This window comes from Balaenoptera musculus, chromosome 19 (assembly GCF_009873245.2).
Source record: "Balaenoptera musculus isolate JJ_BM4_2016_0621 chromosome 19, mBalMus1.pri.v3, whole genome shotgun sequence".
NCBI classification, from domain to species: Eukaryota; Metazoa; Chordata; class Mammalia; order Artiodactyla; family Balaenopteridae; genus Balaenoptera; species Balaenoptera musculus.
The window spans coordinates 47544075-47564659 of NC_045803.1; the positions used below are offsets into that span (position 1 = coordinate 47544075).

A 20585-nucleotide genomic window follows, 5' to 3' on the forward strand; every position below is an offset into this window, starting at 1 on the left:
ATAATAACTATTAGTGGAACGTAACTTTTAAAAATTGTGAATCACTATATTGTTTGTATGCATGAAACTTGTATATGGTACATCAATTATACCTCAAAAAAAAGATCATTTAAAAAAATTTTCTACTTAGACTTCAGTGTATTACTAAAAACTTCTAAAAAAAGTAAAAAACAAAAACAAACCAAAAAAAACCTTTACTGCTAAAATATGCTAATCATCATCTGAGCCTTCAGCAAATCATATCTTTTGCAACAGTAACAACAAAAAGCACTGATCACAGATCCCCGTAACAACCATAACAATTAAAAAGCTTGAAACATTGTTAGAATTACCAAAATGTGCCAGAGAGACAAAGTGAGAAAATGCTGTTGGAAAATAGTACCAACAGACTTGTTCAACACAAACTTCAATTTATAAAAAACTCAGTATCATACAGCAGAGTTTGGCATGACACTAAATCAACTATACTTCAAAAAAAAAAAAAAATTGAAAAACCAAACCAAAAAAAAAACTCAGTATCTGTGAAGCACAATAAAATGAGGTATGCCTGTGTTCCTGAAAAGGCTTTAAAGTGTAACATCTTAGACAAATGTAAGGCAATATTGTTAGAATCTAGTTCACACACCAAAGTGATCCCAGTCTTCCTGTAGATTCTGAATCTCCAGCTGGTTCTTGCCCTCAGTGAAAATTGGTTTTGGGTTCTTCTCAAAGCCCCCAGACAGGATGCCACCCTGCCAGTTCCGAATATAAATTCTTCCATCGGCATCCACAATAGCTGAGGAAGAGAAATGACAAGGGGGTGGGGGGTAGAGGAGAAGACAGGGTTGAGAGGCAAGCCAGCTGTCTAAATGGACAGAAAAAGCAGCAAAACAGAAACACCCAAAATTGCACTTATTAACCAAACAGCATTCAGTGAACACAGGCATTCATTAGCTTTAAAATACTGTTCCCGGTCATGGGGGAGGATCCTCCCTTTCAGATTTACAGTGGAGACTGTTTCTCAGATTATCCCTAACCAGATCACTTACCTAGAAGCTTTGACTAGTTCTCAGAATCAAACTGCTTAACTGCCACTGTGCCATGTGAAAGCCAGAGAGAAGCAGGGACTGCGGAGCCCACTCCAGGGATGAAGGCCTCCAAGTGGTATCAAACCCTCCCTACAGCGCTGGGAGTCTCTGAACAGCCCGAGTTTATAGCTCACCTGTGACATCTCCACAACGTGTAGCATTAAGTCAAGAACTCTAGGTTACGTTCCAAACACTCTCAGTTTAGACCTCTGTTTGGGACTACCCGTTAGCTTGCAAACAAACCAAACTGCTTAAGTGCAATGCCCACTTTGTCCATCCTTTCATAAAGAGTTATTAAAGTCAAGTTAGAATGGGGTCCACCTCCCTGTACCATGCTTCAGAAAAGAAACGAAAAGAAAAGACTCTTCCAGCGCAGTCTGTCCTTAGCAGAAAGTCTTCCTTTGCAGAGGACAGAACAGGGGCAAGGAAACAAGATTAAAAACAAAGTGCAAGTCCTCACTTGGTGTGTTGCTCTGCAGAGGGGTCTCCCAGGGGCGAGTCAGAAGGTAGAAGTGTTCGCAGGCATGTAACGGGATACTAACCGGCTCCTCGTTGGACAGACCCAGCTCGTATGCCCACTACAAACGGACAGATTGATTTGTGGGTGGAAGAGGAACAGAAAGACAAATGAGCAAGTGCAGCCTCTTGAAAAGAGTTTAATTTCAAGTGGCTTCTGTGCGCTCTTGCCTCCACGTCAGCTGTGGGAAGCCAAGTTCCAGCCTGCTTTAGTTCAGGTATTGGACGAGGAGCAACACTCCAGCCTTTAAACCACAAAGCCTGCTTTCCGAGCAGCAGAAGACAGACTTACCAGCTCGTGAAAGGAGCTCGTGGGGGGCAAGTGAGGCCCTTCTAACAAAACGCCTGGCCTCAACCACAAACCCCAAATACCAATCATAAAGAACTCCACATGGCAGCAAGTACTCCTAGGCCCCCTTAGGACTGTGGAGTGGGAAGCAAGGGACCAACCTGCCTTCAAAGCAGCAGCAGTTTAGTGTCCTGGAAACTGAATCCACGCTCCTGACACAATAAAACAGCCTAATACTCATCTGCTGGGTGGTAGGATGAAAGGAAACACCACAGACAGACCTGACGCCAAGGACTGATTTCTGTCAATGCCCAACTCTCTCCTGGCCTTCCTGACCAGGACAGTGCCAATTAGCCAGCGGGGAGGAAGGAAAAGGTCACCCAGGCTACTATTTGAGGAATAAGAACAGGCTTCCGATTTGGAGTGAGAGAATTCTGAGTTTTCCTGTCCAAACAAGAAACAATGTGGTCCCTGACATTTGCTTAGTCCATCACAATATTAACTATACGTCTGTACCACCCCCCACCCCCACCCCGCAAAAAAAGTCCTGGAGACAAAAGTTAAATAAGAAAAGCAGTGACCCAGTATTGTCGCTAACCTACCTGACCGGCACAGTTGACAAAATAGTGGCACTGGATCTGTCCTTTATCAGTCTCCACACCAGTGACTTGACCTTTCCTCACCATAACATGAAGAATACTTGTCCGGTCATAGATCTGAACACCTGTTCCAAGGTAAACAAAGAGTTGGGGCATCACCATCTGATGTTTCAGAATTAGGCATCTGCAGCAGACTCTCAATGAACACGGAAGAGGCCAGGTTGATGATGGCCTTTAATTTTAAAAACCAAAAAACTCCTGGAACCGCATCCTGAGACTGTGTAAATGGACCTTTCCCAAGACTGAAAATACCAGGCCAACTGAAAAAACTGACTTTAGTATGTAATCAAATTCCAGGAATCATGGGAATTCCCTGGCGGTCCAGTGTTCAGGGCTCCACGCTTCCACTGCAGGGGGCACGGGTTCGATCCCTGGTCAGGGACATAAGGTCCCACATGCCATGCAGCATGGCCAAAAAAAAAAAATTCCAGGGATCATAAAAGGGGTAGGAGAGAAAAAGTGCCATAGGGCATCCTTAATTCCTAATCTCCGTACATCATGAATCAGTTCATCCAAAGTATATAACACCATGGACACTGATTAGTCTTCCCCCCATTCATTCCAACATCAGGATATGATCCAAGCTGCGGATTAAATCCCCAAGGTGTGTTTCAACCTTAGAGCTTCTCAAGTCCTGTGGGGGAGAAAATGCCCTTAAATCTGAAGTGCTTTAAACAGGACTAAAAGCAGTTCCTTGGAACTTAATAAGAAAAATGTGGCCCTGAGGAAAAATATTTATTAACAGATACTATATTAAGACAAAAATTCTAGGAACCAGTGTCCCAATATGGAAGTTGGTTGGTGTTCCTGCCTACTGAGAGATGCTTTCTTAGACGACCTCTTCCTTCCTAACCCCAAAGCCTGCTTACCATTTTGGGAGGCAGCACTTGCCAGGGCAAGAGCCACATCAGCGGAGGACACCACTGCATCCTCGGGGACATGCATGGCCCCCACCAGGTCGTGTACATTGAGGAGAGGGTGAAGTTCGGCCACTTTCTTGGGGGAGATGATCTCGGAGGGGATGCCTATAACACTGCCACAGAACACAGGGGGACAATGACATTCACTGCCCTCTGGCAGAGGTCAGCTGACAGTAAAGTCAGGACAGGCTTCTAGCCTCATACGTACTTCAGCCTTGAATTGATGCGCTTCAGGGAGATCAGCCGGTCCTGAGTTTGGGCCAGAAAGATTGAGCCTGTCCTTATGTAACCTGGAAGAAAAAACAGCCCAAACTGAGACAGACCAGGCCAAATGCAGGGGAGCAGAGTGGCAAGCCCACTAGACTGTAAAGTGGGAGACCCGTGATGAGTCCTGGACTGCCACGTCCCAAACATTCTCAGCTCACAGTTTTGTGAGGATCAAATGAGTCTAATGTACATAAAATCACTCTTACACTAGAAATGAAGGACACCATTGCTGAACAAACCTTTGTGTTTTTTTTTGGGGGGGGGGGGCGCGAGAAGTAACTGTGACCCATCAATTCTTCACTCGTTTATGTAATTATAATTAGACCCTTTCTCCTCCTATTGTTGGTGGGAGAGTAACCCTTGGTGAAGGCCACTCAGCACATCTTCTGCCTCAGTACAGCCGGCAGGCCTGTGACCTAAGCTCAGCCAATCTGATCCTCCGGGAATACTGAGTCTTGAGCAAGGAGGGGAATGGCTGGACGTCCCTCATCTCAGGAGCAGCAGCGTCCTGGCCACATGATTCCTGTCCCAGCGGAGGGACTGGCTGCTGCTGAGTCCCTACAACCTGGCCTCCACCCTGCCTCCAGCTGGCAGCCTCCTGCCAACTCTACAGGCCCCAGTGGCCTTCCAACAAACTCCTTTTGCCCAAGTTAGCCACGGTCAATTCCTGTTGTTTGCAATCAATGTACTGGATACGACCACTATTACACCTGAGTCAATGACAATCCCCCCTAGAGTGCAATGAGTCTTAGGTCTTATGAACAAAAACTTGAATCAATCAAGTGTCTTCTTAAAAAAGAAATACAGTCACGATAATTTAAATATTTTATTGTTCCTTCTGAAATCATCAGATAAATATGCCCTTCGCTGACATGACAAGTTTGCCAAGTTCGGAAAACTAAAATTTCAGAGCCTGGTTTTATAAGTGGCAAATTTATCCTCAATATATTTACTCCTTTACTCAATCCTGGGGTACACAGAAAGCAACTGTCCATACCACTGTGAAAAACAAACTTGCTAATTAGGGGTCAATGTTTGTTCACATTTCCTTGTGTCTTCGACTGAAGGTGGAGTCTACATACTGAGATCAGAAGCCCCTGGGTGTGTTCCTCCTTCTTCCCCTGCAGTAAAGCTGTCATTCATACGAAACACAACTAGATTATTTCCCATAGTGTTCCACTGAACGTTCCCCCCTTTTCCTGATGGTTTTATTCTATATTTGAATATGCAAAGTGTTTACATTGTTCTAAAAGTCAAAACTACCCAAAGTCAGGCCAGAAATACCACTACCCCCCAGGCCCCCACCCTGCACCCTGTTTCCCACCTACCCTGGGAGGTAACCAACCTCAGTACTTTCCGGTTTATCCTTCCTATGTTTCTTTCTTTGCAAAATTAAGTATACATTTGCATATTTTCTTATTTTTTCTTAGTTCTTACACAAAAGTAGCACATTTTATATACTTCTTAACACCTTGTTTTTCTCATTTAACAATTATCACAGGGATCACTCCATAGCAGTTCACAGACATCTTCCCCCTTCTTTTTACATCTACCTAATAATCCTTTGTGGGGATGTTCCATTTTATTTTACCAATCTCATGCACGTATATTTTTGTACAAGATGTTCTTAAGTGGAAAAAACAAAGTACATAATATGCTTAATACAATCTCATTTGGGTTAAAAAAAAAGTAGACCTGTATATACATACAAACTAACCACAGACTAGTAACCTTCTGGTGGGTATTCAGTGGGGAGGATCACTTTTTATTTTTAGATTTCTGTATTGTTCACATTTATTATAATGAGTATATAACTTATTGCATATGTTTAAACCTTTTTAAAAGTTCCTTCTAACCCACTAAATAATTTTTAAAAATTGATTTGTCACCGACTTGGTAAATTAATGGTTTAATCTACCTGCATCTAGGTTTTTCATCTGTAAAAGAATGATCTGGGCTTCCCCGGTGGTGCAGTGGTTAAGAATCCGCCTGCCAATGCAGGGGACATACGTTCAAGCCCTGGTCCGGGAAGATCCCACATGCCACGGAGCAACTAAGCCCATGTGCCACAACTACCGAGCCTGCGCTCTAGAGCCTGCGAGCCACAACTACTGAGCCCCCATGCCACAACTACTGAAGCCCGCGCACCTAGAGCCCGTGCTCTGCAACAAGAGAAGCCACCATAATGAGAAGCCCGCGCACTACGACAAAGAGTAGCCCCCGCTTGCTGCAACTAGAGAAAGCCTGCACGCAGCAACGAAGACCCAATGCAGCCAAAAATAAATAAGTAAAATAAACAAATTAAAAAAAAAAGAATGATCCTTCCTTATTTTAAGATCAAATAATATGTGGAGTACTTTCAAAGATTATTAAAACTTTTAGATTATCATGTTCAATCACTTGACAAAAATTACATCATGTGCAAAAGAAGCACTGCAGAAACTAGGATCTGCATAATGAGGACCCTTGGAATGACCCAGTAATTCAGAGTAGAAAGCAGTTAACATACACCTCACATGAATGAACTATTTTCAGATTAGTTTATTATATGTTATCATCAAATCTATGTTGTACACATGTCACTTATTTAATATCTCAAAGCAGTCCACTGAATGACAGCAGTCATTGGAATGCACACCTGTACATTCTGCTGGACAACAGAATTCTCCAGCAGGGAAGTCCCTACATCATCTTTCACTGCATCACTGGTGAACCACAATGGGGGTGACAGATTGAGGGGGATGCCCTTACTCTCTGTTGCCTGACTTCCTCACTGCCCCACAGACATCAAAGAGAGATCAGGCCCAATAAAGGATTCCAGCCAATGACCTCGAACAAAAGCTAGACTAACTTACCTTACAGAAAAGAAGCCTGCAGCCCTGATTCCTCTGGAATCTAACCAGCTGAGCCATGCAAGGCTCAATAAAGCACGAGTAACTGAACCAAAGGACCAGGAGTCAGCAGTTCCATTTCTGGGCTCATTATGTGGACCCTCTTCTGACTCAAATACTGGTTAGTATCTGATTCAAGTTACCTTGTTGTCATTAAATTAAATCCAACCAAAAAGGAATGAAATACAGTTAGGTCCATGTCTATCATATCCAAGTTATTAGAAAATCAGTCTTAAGTTACAATTTACAAATAAGGTTACACTTCAGTTGGCAAAAAGAAAAGCTACCAATTTTTGTCAGTATTAATCTTGAAGTATCTGTGATCTGAATTATGCAAGGTCTGCCTCATACAGGCATTGTTCTGAATTTCATCACTGGGCCTCACTACCCTCTCATGATTATACTGTGGTCACCAAACTGCTTCATCAGACACGAGACTGGGTTTGACTCTGGGCTTCTAGCTAATCCATCACCTTATAACAAAGTGCTGGACTTTCTTTCTACCTTGTTACCATATGGGACCATAACGTGGCTTCGTCTTCCTCTTCTTGGGACAGTTCCTACTTACTCCAGTATTATTTAACTTACCATTCTGTGTCCTTACCCTCTTAATCACACAGGTAAGGAGAAATACATGTTTATGCTTTCTAGTTAGAAATATCCTTAATATCAATTTTTGAAGTGCAGTGGGTCAAACTATGATTTAACTACCAAGCACCTAAAGTTGAGTTGTTTCTCCTCCTCTTCATTTAGGAGCCAAGTGTTGCCACTTACTATACTTCAATGAGTGAAATATATAGGAAATGGCCCAGGAAAACTTTCACTTTATAAGAATTATAGAATCTGAAAAGGAGCTAGGATACTGACTGAAGGCCCTCGATTTACAGGTAAGGAAAGTGAAGACAGCTCAACAAGCTAAGTGACTTGCCCAAGGTCATATCCTGACAAGTGGCAGAACCTGTATTAAAACTCAAGTCTGAATTACCAAATCACAAGCTGACTTGGTACAGGACCAAATACAGTACTGAGTAAAAGAGTCTAGATTACCTGCTTACCTGTATGGATCCCTGTTTCTTGCTCTAACTGATGGTAGAGTTTGTTTGAATAGTCTGCCATCTTTTGCTCAACGGTCAAGTGCCTGGCGGTGCTTAGGATGCCAGCACAGAACCTCGTAGAGCCAGCAGCCAGCCTGCAGGATAGATGCAAATGCTATTAGGTAGACACATATATCGGTGAATACAAGAAGTTCAAGGTTCCTCATTATACCACTGTTGTAACATCCAAAGATGGAAACAACTGCAACGTCCATCAACATGAGAATGATATAAAATTTTGGAGTTCACCTACACAACAGAATACTTTACGGCCATAAAAAATAAATGAACACTTTTATGCACCAATCCTAATGGAACAACCTTAATGAAAAAAGCCAGGTGAGGAACACTGTTTAAGGTATGCTACTTCTCGTATGAAAAAGGGAAAAAAAATAAATGAATATGCATATACCCACATACATACCTACCAATACATATCTGATTATACATGGAGAAGAGTATCTGAAATGGTACCTAAGGAACTTAACTGGCTTCCAGTGAGGGGAACTTGTAGCTAGAGGTCAGGGAGCAGATGGAGACTTTTCCCTGTATACTCTTTTACACATTTTCGATTTTGAACTATGTAAATGTATCATCTGTTCAGAAATAACCACACTTTAAATTTTTTAAATGTTGTCCAATTTGTGGTAGGCAACAGAACATAAAGAGCATGGAACAGAAAAAGGACAGTAGGTGAAAAGTGAATAAATTCGAATAAAGCAGCAACGTTAGTTTAAAATAATGTATCACAATTGCATCATTAATTGAAACATTAATCCTAATATAAGATGTTAATAGTAGGTGAACCTGGATGCAAGGTATATGATAACTCTGCACTATTGTTGCAACTGTTCTATAAATCTAAACTGTTCTAAAGTAAGTTAATCAACTGAAAAGGAACAGAAATAAGAAGGAATGTAGCCAATTTCATTTTGGCTCAAAGAGGAAGCACCTGAGTCTCAGGATTTATTGCTGTATTATTACAACAGAGAGCAAGATGATAAGATGTGCTTTGAACCGGAAATAAACACATCCTTTAGCTACTTGTTATGTTCCAATCTGCCATCTCTCTGAAAACCAGAAAACAGGAGTATTAGGCATCGCAAAACAAAGTACCAAAGATCTCACTTTTCTGTTATTCTACTTATGCTACTTAGTGACACTTACATTAGCTATTGCTGGGTCAGTATTACTGAAATGAGAGGGATGAGGGAAGCCCATATAATCAGTGCAGCACAGCCACAAGCCATGTCCCGCTGATCCCTACCTGCCCTGCTCCAAAAGGACGATATCCTTCCACCCCATCTTGGAGAGGTGATAGGCCACAGATGTGCCCATGATTCCACCACCACAGATGACCACCTGTGCCTGGGCAGGCAGGGCCACAGAATGCGCTTTGGCAGCTGACGCACCGCTTCTGGCTGAGGACCACTTCTGCCATCCTCGGCTGCTTCTTGGTCTTCGGATCACCGACAGCAACCAGTAAAACATCACGTCTGTCAGCAACTGGGAGATGTGCTCTCACTCAGGTAAGAAGCAGATCCCAAGAATTCAAACTAGACAGAGAAAACCAAGAGCATAAATTAACGAGAAAGTGTTGAAACACAGAACAATAATTGTACATTCAGCAAATGTCTGAGGACTTACTGAGTTCCAGACACATTGCTAGGTATAGATACAGCAATGAAGACCAATGACGAGGTCCCTGCCTTTACACAACTTACATTTGAGACAGAGAGAGACAAGCAGCCGATATACAAATAAAACAAGTAACAAAGCTAGTACGACGGAGTCACTAGGGGCACACTCAAAATATCATGGTCACAAAGAAGGTGACATTTGAAAAGACCTGATGGATGAAAAAGAACCAGCTATGTGAGTGTTCGGACAGAAGAACCAGCATGTGCAAAGGCCCTGAAGTGAGACAGAGCTTGAGGAGTCCAAGCACAGAAAAGAGGCCAGTGTGTCCACAGCACGTGAGGGAGGGGAGGGGACCTGAGACCGAGCTGGAGGTGGCAGAGACCAATGGTACACGGCTCTTGGATGCCACCACGAGGAGTGGGATTTATTCTACATGCAAAGGAAAATACTAAAGCAGGGCAATGACATAATCTGGTCTGTTTTTCCAAGATCAGGCTGGCTCCTAGAAGGACAGGGAAAGCAGGGCTAAGTCAGGAAGCGATGGCAATTCTCCAGGGGGGACACCATGGTGGCTCAGACAAGGATGGTGGCAGCAGAGTCAGAGAAATGACTGGATTGTTCGGGAAGTAGAAAAGACAGAACTTACTTGCCAACAAACTGGATGTTAAAACGGGAAAAACGGAGAAATAAGGATGATGGCTAAGTTTGTGGGGTAAGCAACTGGGACCACGGATTATGTGAGATGGACCAGACACAGGGAGGGAGGCTGTGAGGGGGTGCATGTGTGTGAACAGTGAAAGGCCCCAGTCTTAGATGTCAACAGCCAGAGACCCAGCAGGCAGCACGTGGAAACAGGGCACAGCAGCTGGGTTCCCAAGCCTGAAACCTGGGGTTGTGGTCCGGGAGTCATTAGCATATGTACAATATTTGAAGCCCTAGCATCTCGAGGAACAAGACCCCCAAGGCTCCCGGCATTTACACACAAGGAAGAGAAGGAAAGGACTACAAACAGGACTGAACGCTGTGGACGCACAGAGTGTCCTGAGAAAGAAAAGTGGCTAAAGAGATAGAGAAGGAGTGGCCAGTGAGGTAGAAAGAAAACCAGGCAGAGGGCACAGAAGCCAAGAGAGGAACATGTGTGAAGAAGCGGTAACTACAGAGGGTGCCGAGGGGGGAGCAAGACGGCCACGTGTCCACCGGATGTGACAGCACAGAGCCCCAGGTGTCCTCAAAAAGAACATTCTCAGGGGAATGGCAGGGATAGAACAGAGACTAGAACAAACTAAAGAGTAAGCGAGGTGAGGGAGTGAGGCAACCGCTACACAGTGCTCTGAGGGGAGCAGAGGAGCTCGGAGCCAAGCAAGGTGGTCTGCGTTTAGGGCCCGGAGCTATTAAGCATGTTTCACTGCTGGGGGGATGAGCCAGTAAAAAGGGAAGAGACGGGTGAGAAAGGAGAGGCAAGAACAAAGGATGAGGCCCAGGAGGAGAGAGAGAGAGACGGGGTTCAAAGCTGCAGGGAAGGACAGCTCGCCTCGTGCTTCCACGCGATGGGGGGAGTTGAAGGTACCAGGTGTGCGCTCCTGAGAGCAGAGGATGAGGAGTCCCGTCAGGCTGATCACTTACACACCAGTCACAGGCTGTAACCAAGACACACTTCTACAAGACAATAAACATCCTAAGATAGACAAGGAAAAGCGTGGAGGCCAGGTCCACGGGGACGAGGATCGTGTACAGAGTAAGACCTAAGCTGAGCCTGGGAGGGGCAGAATCGGGACAGAGACAGGAAGCACACGCCATCAAGCTGCAGGACAAGTCTGACCCTAACTGCCTGTGAGACAGGCTGGGACCTGGGACCCTTTGTTGCAGTGCCTGCCCCAGGACAAACACCTCCTGGAGCAACCGAACACAGAGAAACAATAAGGGACTAAAACTAACTGCGTGCAGGGCAGCGGGGGCAAAAAGAACAAAGATACAAACAGGCCAAAACCCACCTGCCATTTCTGAGGTGCCAGAAGCAAAAGCAGGGTCCTGCGCATGATCCCCGCGCACAGCACCACCAAGGGGGTGGGCAGGCCACCCGAGCCACCCCCTGGCCCCACCCACCGATCTGCCCCCACCCCGGGGGAGTGAGCAAGGGAACCCGCCGCTTGCTTTTGCTCCCTTGAGTCCCGATAAAGCCTTGCCTCAATTTCTACTGACTTAAGAGTCCAAGAACCCACTGGTGGATGACAGCGAAGGACCTGGCCCAGAGGCCGCAGCTTCTATGAACCCTGGGTAATAGCAGAAACTGAAGTACGGTGAAGCCAGACCATGGAAGGCTCTGATACTTGGTCCAGTACCACAGGCTGAATATAACAAAGGCAGGGTTTTAACAAAATTAACCTAACAGCAAAACAGGGGACTGTTCAAGTTTCAAGAAACTGAAGAAAGACCTGCTCGCAGACTATGCGGTCACAGACATACAGGAAGACGAGGCCTGAAGACCAGAATGGGGGCGACAAGCAGACATGAGGGTAGGACGTGGCTAGCAAGTCACCAACACATGTCCACCAGCAGCCTCAGGACCCAGCACGCTCCACCATCAGCCTGAATCACCTAAGGCCACGTATCAACACCCATCTGTCAGAGGACTCTCAGATCTGTGACGAGGGCAGGCACAGACTGCATCCCAAGAGAAATCCCAACCAACTAGGGACTAACTCTTCTGGCCACTTTAGGCCCCACCACGCCTCATGTCCCTGTCAAACTCTGTCTCAAGATGGAAGCTTCTCCACACAGCTAGTCTAGCTGTAAGCTCACCTCCACATGACCAATTTCTCTCCCCAGTTCCAAACCATCTGTTTTCCTCCCCTAAAACCTCTCTATGGGTCCTCTAGAACACCCTTACAAAAGTGACGCACCCACCCCTTCACTAATGTTCTCTCCACCCTCTGTCTTAATGGAAATGCAGCTCTCCTGAGGGAACTGTCACTGTCACACGGCCAGCCCTGTTCCACTGACCTCACCATCAAGAGGCACGGTCGGCATCCTCCTTGCTTCCGAACCATTACCACTCAGTCACGCTTGGAAAAGACCCTGTTCCTTTGTGCCTTAAGCTAGCAGGCACCCCTGCCTAGCTCCGGGCTACTTCCTATGAAGCCACAGGCACAGCTCTCTCTACATCCGGGTTCTGAACCCATAACATGGCTTTTCTCCCAACCTTTAACACCACTTCCTCTCTTCCTTCATCAAAGGAGATAACCTGTCTCATCTTATTCCCCAAAACCCCACCTGTAAACCTCCCTGCATCAGCAAACCATCTCTGCCTTCCTTCACAGGGTCAGAAATTAATCCCTTACAGTGGCCTGGATCCCCCTTCCTGCCCCCTTTCCCTGAACCGAGCTCCATCAACTGTCCTCGCTCTTTCACATACCTTCACGTTTACCTCCTTCTCCTCGGCATTTAGATGTGCTCAAGTACCCCCTCCCCCCGCCCAGGGGATTTAAGAAATAAAACAAAGCTCTTCAATTAGCAAAACACTCTTCAATTAGCAATTTTTACTTTTTAAAATTCTAAGTTATAAAATGATGGTCTGCAAAAAATCAAAAACAGAAGTAAAGGACTTCCCTGGTGGTGCAGTGGTTAAGAATCCGCCTGCCAATGCAGGGGACATGGGTTCGAGCCCTGGTCCGGGAAGATCCCACACGCTGTGGAGCAACTAAGCCCATGCGCCACAACTGCTGAGCCTGCGCTCTAGAGCCCACGAGCCACAGCTACTGAGCCCGCGTGCCACAACTACTGAGGCTGTGTGCCACAACTACCGAAGCCCGCGCACCTAGAGCCCGTGCTCCGCAACAAGAGAAGCCGCTGCAATGAGAAGTCCGTGCACTGCAACAAAGAGTAGCTCCCACTCGCCGCAACTAGAGAAAGCCCGCGCACAGCAACAAAGACCCAACGTAGCCAAAAATAAAAATAAATAAAATTTATTAAAAAAAAAAAGAAAAACAGGAGGAAGTTAAGATTTCCCTCCACTCAAAGGTCACCAATACCAGTGTCAATTATATTTTCCCAGAATGTTACTTTTGCAGCAGTGAGCTGCCCTGATGTCCACTTGTTTGCCACCACCTTTGTCTTAAGTCCTTCTTTTATTACCTTGGTGATGGCACAGTCGGCCAGTGGACTTTTTAAGCAAAAATTTCTTAACATGTATTTCACAACCTGTCTTTTCTACTTCACAATAAATAATGTACAGAAAAGATTGTTTATATTTTGTTTTTCACTTTTCCCCCATCCTACTCTCTCCTGCCCCACCAGGCCACTGCACTCCTCTCACCAGGAACCCAAATGTTACTACTTTCCAAGGGCACTTTCTGGGCACCATCTCACTCCCTCCTATTCACACACTCTTTCCTTGTTTTCTGTGACGCCTTCTGCCCCGATCACATCTTGCTGGCCTCTCTCCTCTGCCCTTCCCTCTGTGTTGACGTCCCCCAGGGCTCCCTGAGGCCAGCTTCTCTTCCCCATCCACCACTGTTCAGGGTGATTCCCTTTCCTGCCATGACTGATGGCCTAACCCACAGCACTCCTGAGCCTTAGACCTGCACGTCTAGTGGAAGAAGGGCCACCTTCACTTGGACTCCCACAGGTCAAACTGAGCACATCCAAAAGGTAAAGCCATCTTCCCCAATCTCCAACTCTGCTCCACTTCCTGTGTCCCCCAGGAACACCATATACTAGAATCCTGGGTGTATTCCCACATTCCTCCCTTTCTCTCATCTCCTCTCTCCAGTCAATCATCAAGGCCTAACCAACAACCCTACATCCTAAATCTCCCTCCAATGGATCTACTCTCCACCTCCACTGCCTTGAACTGAGCACAGCCCGCCATCCTCTCTCAGTTTACTGCAGAAGGTTCCCAACTGGGCTTCCCGCCTCTAATCTGCACACCCTTCTCCCCACGCCCCACAGCCTTCACACAGAGGCCTGAGCATATCTCTGAAATGAAGATCCTATTTCGTGCGCCTGCTCAAACCCTTCAATGACTATCTGGTGCCCTCAGAAAAAGTCAAATTCCTTAATACGAAGTGCAAGACCCTGCTCACTTCTTATCTCTGATCTCATTTCTCTCTCTCCTCTCACACTCTAATCAAACCTAAACTACTTTAACTCCTCACACGTGTCAGGCATGAAGTTTCTCTTCCACCTCTGGGATTTGTGCAGACTGTTCCTTCTCACTGGCATAGTTCCTGCCACCCCTCCCCCCAAATAAAGATAGTCCCCGCAGCTCTCAGCCTGTTTGACATCTTATTTGTTCCCACTCTCCCCCCAACACTCAGTTAGGTAACTGTTCTATATTCCCCCAAACACCCTGCACAAGCCCCAGCTCAGAGCCAGCCACGCTCTGTAACGGTCTGTCTGCCAATCAGGGAAGCAAAACAGCAAGCCGCGTGAGGACGAAACAGACTTCAGAAGCAGACAGATCTGGGTCTGATAATCTCCCCCACCACTCATTAGCTGTATGACTTTGAGCAAGTTGTTCAATCTCTGTGGTTCGGGCTGCTCGTCTGTTACATGGGCTAGGAATACCTACCTCACGTGGCTGCTGCAAGACTAAAGCAGAAATACAGGAACAACATGGCAAGTGGCGCCTCAGAAGCACTTGGAAAGTGGTAGCCTTTAGCCCCCTGGGATAATGGAGCTCTCTGAGAGCAGGGACCACTTATAACTTGATCAGGGTTTTCCCAGCAGTCACCGTAGGCACCTTGGAAATACAACCTGACAAATACATGAGAACAGAGAACAAAGGAGATGGGGAAAAAATTCAGTGATGACTCAGATCTCAAGGCTAGGCCCCCAGATGTGAGGAGATCTCTAAATAACCTGATATAATTTTTTTTAAAAAGGTTATATTCTTATAGGTAGTTATGATGTGCCAGGTACTGCTTTATGCATACAACTAATTTAACCCTCACAAATCTAGAAGGAAGATGTTACAATTTTTATTCTACACTTGAGGAAAAGGAAGCACAGAGACGTGAAGTGACTGATCCAAGATCCTACAATACCGGTGAGTGGCAAAGCCTCAATTCAAAGCCTGACAGTTCAGCACTACAGTCTGCCATTGAATCATTACTTCATGCTACCTGTAAGTTAGGATTAGATGATTAAAAAAGGGTAGCTGTGAGGGAGGCCAGAACCACAAGGCACTTCCCCTAATAGAAAAAAGGAATTGCAGGGCTTCCCTGGTGGCACAGTGGTTGAGAGTCTGCCTGCCAATGCAGGGGACATGGGTTCGAGCCCTGGTCTGGGAGGATCCCACAGGCCGCGGAGCAACTGGGCCCGTGAGCCACAATTACTGAGCCTGCGCATCTGGAGCCTGTGCTCCGCAACAAGAGAGGCCACGATAGTGAGAGGCCCGCGCACCGCGATGAAGAGTGGCCCCCACTTGCCGCAACTGGAGAAAGCCCTCGCACAGAAACGAAGACCCAACACAGCCATAAATAAAATTAAAAAAAAAAAAAAAAAGAAACCAAGCCTCCTTAATGCCCACCAGTGCTTCTTATACTGCTCCAGCTAACTACAAAATGTCAAATATAGGGAAGAAGATAGCATGTGCAGTTGAAATGTTGGTATTTGTTACCACACATCTGGATATTTAAAAAAAAAAAAAAAGAAAAAGGAATTGCAAAGGTAGCATTAAAAACATAACAACAGATGAGTTTCAAGTTGGAAGAAGTAATACTAAAAAGCCAGGATGATAAGAACCAAGAAAAGGATTTTTGACCTTGTGCTCATCATGACCTTCAAGAGTCAGTGAAGTGGTGAGGACAAAAAAAGAAGGATTTACAGTGGATGCAAACAATGAAGGTACAGAAGGCATCACAGTCTATTGCAGTAGGTTTGGCAGCTATAGCAAAATAAAGCTTGAGAGCAAAGGAGATAAAGCCAGTAGAGAAGAAATGGAAGATGTCAAAGACAACAAAGTAAAACACACACCTGGTTGAAAATAAATTATGTGTTTAATTTCTGCTAAGGAGAAGAGTTTCTGCTAAACAATCTCAATACTGACGCTGGTTATGCTCAGCTCTGCTTACGCCAACAAGAGCAAGAGGACAGCTCCAACTCCTGAGCTGCTCCTCTGCATGGTCACAACACCTTGTACAAACTGGCTGCTGGTCACGAGGGAGACTGGGTGAGAAGAGGCAGATTAACACAACATTTCCCACACCTGCCTCCAAACGAGAGCCACCTGGGACACGTGTTTTAAAACACACACACACACACACACACAGACACACTCACACACTCACAGGCTCCCTCTCTGGAGATTCTGATCCTGCGGTCCAGGGTGCTGTATTTTTCAACAAGTGCACCAGGTGATCAGCCAAGTTTGAGAACTTAATACAAATCTCCAGCCCTAGGAACGTGTCCCCTTCAGCCCGGCTACCTCGCCGCCCCGCAGCCCCCGACAACATGCTTACAAGGCACGGGCGAAACGGACATGAAGATGCCTGAATCAAATCTCGGTGTCGTACACATCAGGCCCAAAGGGTCAAACGCTGGGAAGAGAGCTCACCGCCCCGGCCTGGACGTTTCCACCTAACCTCACCGCTGACTCTGCAGCACTTTTACTGGTTAGTTAAGCACAAGCGGACCGCACGTTGCCACGCGGGAAAACAATTCCACCTGCAGAGACGACCCAGCTGGACAAGCCCGACCCACGCTGCGGGGTGGGGGTGGGGGCTGCCTGCCCGAGGCGGGCATCAGGAGCGAGGTTACCCCGGCCGCCCTGGGCATCCGGGCTAGGCTGCGGGCGCCTGGCAGAGCCCGTGCGCTGGCCCCGGGCAGCCGGGCACGGGTCCGCGAGACGCCACCGCCGCAGAGAGGCTGAGGGAGACCGGGCGACGCGCTGTCGGCCCCGGCGGGCGGAGGCCCGGCGCCGGGACGCGCCTTCCGAGGACCAGGAAGAACCGACGGGAAACGAGGGACGCCGGAAGCCCCCTGACCGAGACCACAGCGGAAAGGGGGGGGCGCTGGGGGTCCCGGGCCGCCACGGTCCGCGCGGACGGGGACGCCAGAGCGGCCCCGCAGCTTCTCCTTACCTCACGGGCGCCCTCGGGCTCCGCGCTCAGCAACACTCCGGCTGAAGCGGGTCAGCAGCCACAACCGTTGCCGGGGGTCCCGGGGGCCGGAAGGTGGGACAGGGATAGGGAAGGGGGCGGGACAGGAGGGAGGAAAAAGTTCCGGGGAAGCTTGATACGGCGACCTTCCGCACTTTACGGTGCCTAGCAAGGGTACGCCGGCGCGTGACCTCACTCGCGCACGCGCACCGTGACGTTAGTGGGTAGGGCTCCGCCCCTGACACGTGGGGCTTGTTTGGGTCTCACGAGGCCCCGCCCCTAAAGGGGGGGGGTCGCCTTCGCCAAGATGGCGGCGAGCTGCAGTCCTGGTGTTTGAGGGCCGCTTTAGGACTCTACCTTCGGACCCTGCTCTTTCTGCAGTTGCAGTCCTGCCGGCCGAGTTGGCGGCAGCCCCGCTGCAGTGTGGAGAGGGCGGGGGTTCTCTCTTCCTTCTATGCGAGTCCCCAGGTCTTGTCCCACGTCGTCCGCTGCCCAAAGACACTCTAGTCAGGGCGTAAAGAAGATTCTTGGACTTACAGCCGCTTTGTTTTTTGGAAGTCGCCCGGGTCTTCTTGGGCGAATCGCTAGCAGAGCAGATCGGAAATCCGGTCTGCTGGCCCCGCCAGACCTCGGAGGCAGGATAAGAAGACCTGAGCTCTGGGCCGGATCTTACTCTTTGCGCCTTCTCTGTTTGTCTGGACCAGAGAAAGAGGAATCATTCACTACATCCTCTGAGAAGCTCCCCATCACCTTGCTTACTATCACATCGCCCTGTTTTCTTTCCTTTATAGAACTTGTCCCTGAAGTAGATCAGTGTTTGTTGATTGTCTTTCCCACTAGTTGCAAGCTCTGCCCTCTGACGACAGAACCTAAATCTCGTGCAGGGCTATGTTCTCAGTACTTAGAATAGTGCTTGGCACAAAGTCCAGTACATATTCTCTGAATGGACAGTGATCTAATGGTACAGCCTCCCCTGCGTGTTGGGCCAACTCGCTGGTTCCCATTCTTCGGATTCAAGCCCATCTCACCACACAAACCAATTTCGTTTAATGGATGGCCTCTTGTGGCCGGGCATCCTGCTGGGTGACGGGTTTCAGCAGTGCACAAGAAAGAAAGGGCTTCTGCTATGAAGGAGTGGCAGTAAAGTTCCAGGGACCTCTGTGTCACCATGCCAGCCCACAGCCTTACATGCTCTCACTTGCCAGTTAACTCACACAAGACAGCCCGTATGAGGTCTGGTTTCTTGAGAACAGACACTGCCTTTTGCTACTCTGTTACATGAAAGTTCAAGGCATTCTGGGCCTCCATGCTAGCTACATACGTTAATATTTTAGCTCTGGGCTTAAAGCTTAGGGTCACCAGCTGCCCCAGAAAAGAAGAGGAAATAGACTAACAGATCTGAGGTATATTCTTGGGGAAATCTTTCTGATACCTGGATGTGGCAATTTCGAGGGAAAATAGTCACAAATTTTTTTAAAAATATTTTTAAAAATTTATTTATTTAGGCTGCATTGGGTCTTCGTTGCTGCACATGGGCTTTTCTCTAGTTGCGACGAGTGGGGGCTACTCTTCGTTGCAGTGCACGGGCTTCTCATTGCGGTGGCTTCTCTTGTTGCGGAGCACAGGCTCTAGGTGCATGGGTTTCAGTAGTTGTGGCACGCGGGCTCTAGAGCTCAGACTCAGTAGTTGTGGCACATGGGCTTAGTTGCTCCGCAGCATGTGGGATCTTCCCAGACCAGGGATCAAACCCGTGTCCCCTGTATTGGCAGGCAGGTTCTTAACCACTGTGCCACCAGGGAAGTCCCGTCACAAATACTTTTGATGAGCCATCTCCCAGGCATGTGAATTTGGGAGAAATCTAGTTGTCTGTAGGAAATGGTGGACGGAATAGTGATATTTAACCTGTTAATTACATTGTTTTCAAGCAGTAAGTACTGAACAAGCTGTTTAGATTTCTCCCTGCTTCCCTCCCCCATTGCCATTTCTGGCCTCCACTTTAAAATGCTAAGTCCTAAGGCTCCTTTCATTGTCAATTTTGTCTTGTGCTTTGTAGGCTCTCATAAAAACTGATGCACTATTTTTCAAGAGGATTGAGTGTTTTTATGATCTTGACTTCTCTTTTTCTATTAAAGACCAGAGTTATTTCTTCTGTGATTCTTGAATCCTCTGAGAAGAGTGTATGCAGCCCTTGCAGAAGTACACATTTCTTCATGGGCCATGTCTCTCCTGATATTTAGGTGCATCTATTTTATCCTTTGCAAACCTTCTACCTTCTCATTTTTCATTCTCTCAAGGACAGGAATTACAAGAGGTGGGGAGGATACTTTTAGCGCCTGTTTCAAAAGATCAACGCCAGGATTTGCTTTGCACACCAAGAACTGAAGCTTGGGGGACCTCTTTCTTCCAAGCTGTATTCTAGTGCCTCATACTGCAGTGTCACATGGTGGGTGGAGATGTGAAGGAGGAAGAAAAAGTACCTTCATTTCTGTCTGAAGGTAACCATTCACTCTACACAGCTTCTCTTTTCCCAGAACAAGAGGGTGTGGGGTCAAAAGTGCAGCTCGTTTCAGTGAACGGTTTTGTAACAGCACAGCTAACGCTCTACTCTCTGGTCAACTCTTGGGATGTATGATAAACACCACTGTAATTATTGTAAAGGCTACAACTCATTCTTTGCATTTGTAAATGTCCAGCTCAGCTCAGCCTTTTCTGTTCCTGTGTTGCATCAGCATATGGTCCTGAGGGCGTTTGAGGCACTTTATTATTATTATAATTTTTTTTTTTTTTTTTTTTGGCTGTGCCTCTAGTTTTGCAGGATCTTAGTTCCCCACCAGGGATTGAACCCAGGCCCTCAGCAGTGGAAGCCGGAGTCCTAACCTCTGGACCACCAGGGAATTCCCTGAGGCACTTTAGTAAATGGGATCTTTCTCACGAGCCCTGGTGATGGCAGGCACACAGGGTGACCGAGCATTTCTGCCCTCCGCAAATGTGGTATTAACATTGTGCACAGTTTCTATCAAGCTGGATTTCAATGAAGATTTTCTTTTCATGTCACTAGGTTTGTAAAGGAATGAACAGACGTTTCACTACTCTTGCCATGTCTGCTTGAGAAATGTTTTATATCTGTAGCTACCAGGCATAT

The 20585-nt window shown here is 46.9% G+C and overlaps 1 protein-coding gene across 6 annotated transcripts in view; it reads right to left on the bottom strand.

Moving 5' to 3' along the window:
• PDPR (pyruvate dehydrogenase phosphatase regulatory subunit) overlaps window positions 1-18237 on the bottom strand; it is a 39780-nt gene extending 21543 nt beyond the window's left edge. The window contains exons 1-9 of one of the 6 annotated variants that reach the window (XM_036832716.1): window positions 17426-17783; window positions 14914-15098; window positions 8971-9259; window positions 7665-7798; window positions 3660-3741; window positions 3401-3564; window positions 2475-2596; window positions 1528-1645; window positions 626-775 (exon numbers count right to left, since the gene is read on the bottom strand). In XM_036832716.1, coding sequence (XP_036688611.1) covers window positions 626-775; window positions 1528-1645; window positions 2475-2596; window positions 3401-3564; window positions 3660-3741; window positions 7665-7798; window positions 8971-9194 — 994 coding nt within the window. In that variant the 5' untranslated portion in view covers window positions 9195-9259; window positions 14914-15098; window positions 17426-17783. The other 5 variants (XM_036832717.1, XM_036832720.1, XM_036832715.1 and 2 more) reach the window with 5 other exon arrangements.
• Between the last annotated feature and the right edge of the window lie 2348 nt (window positions 18238-20585).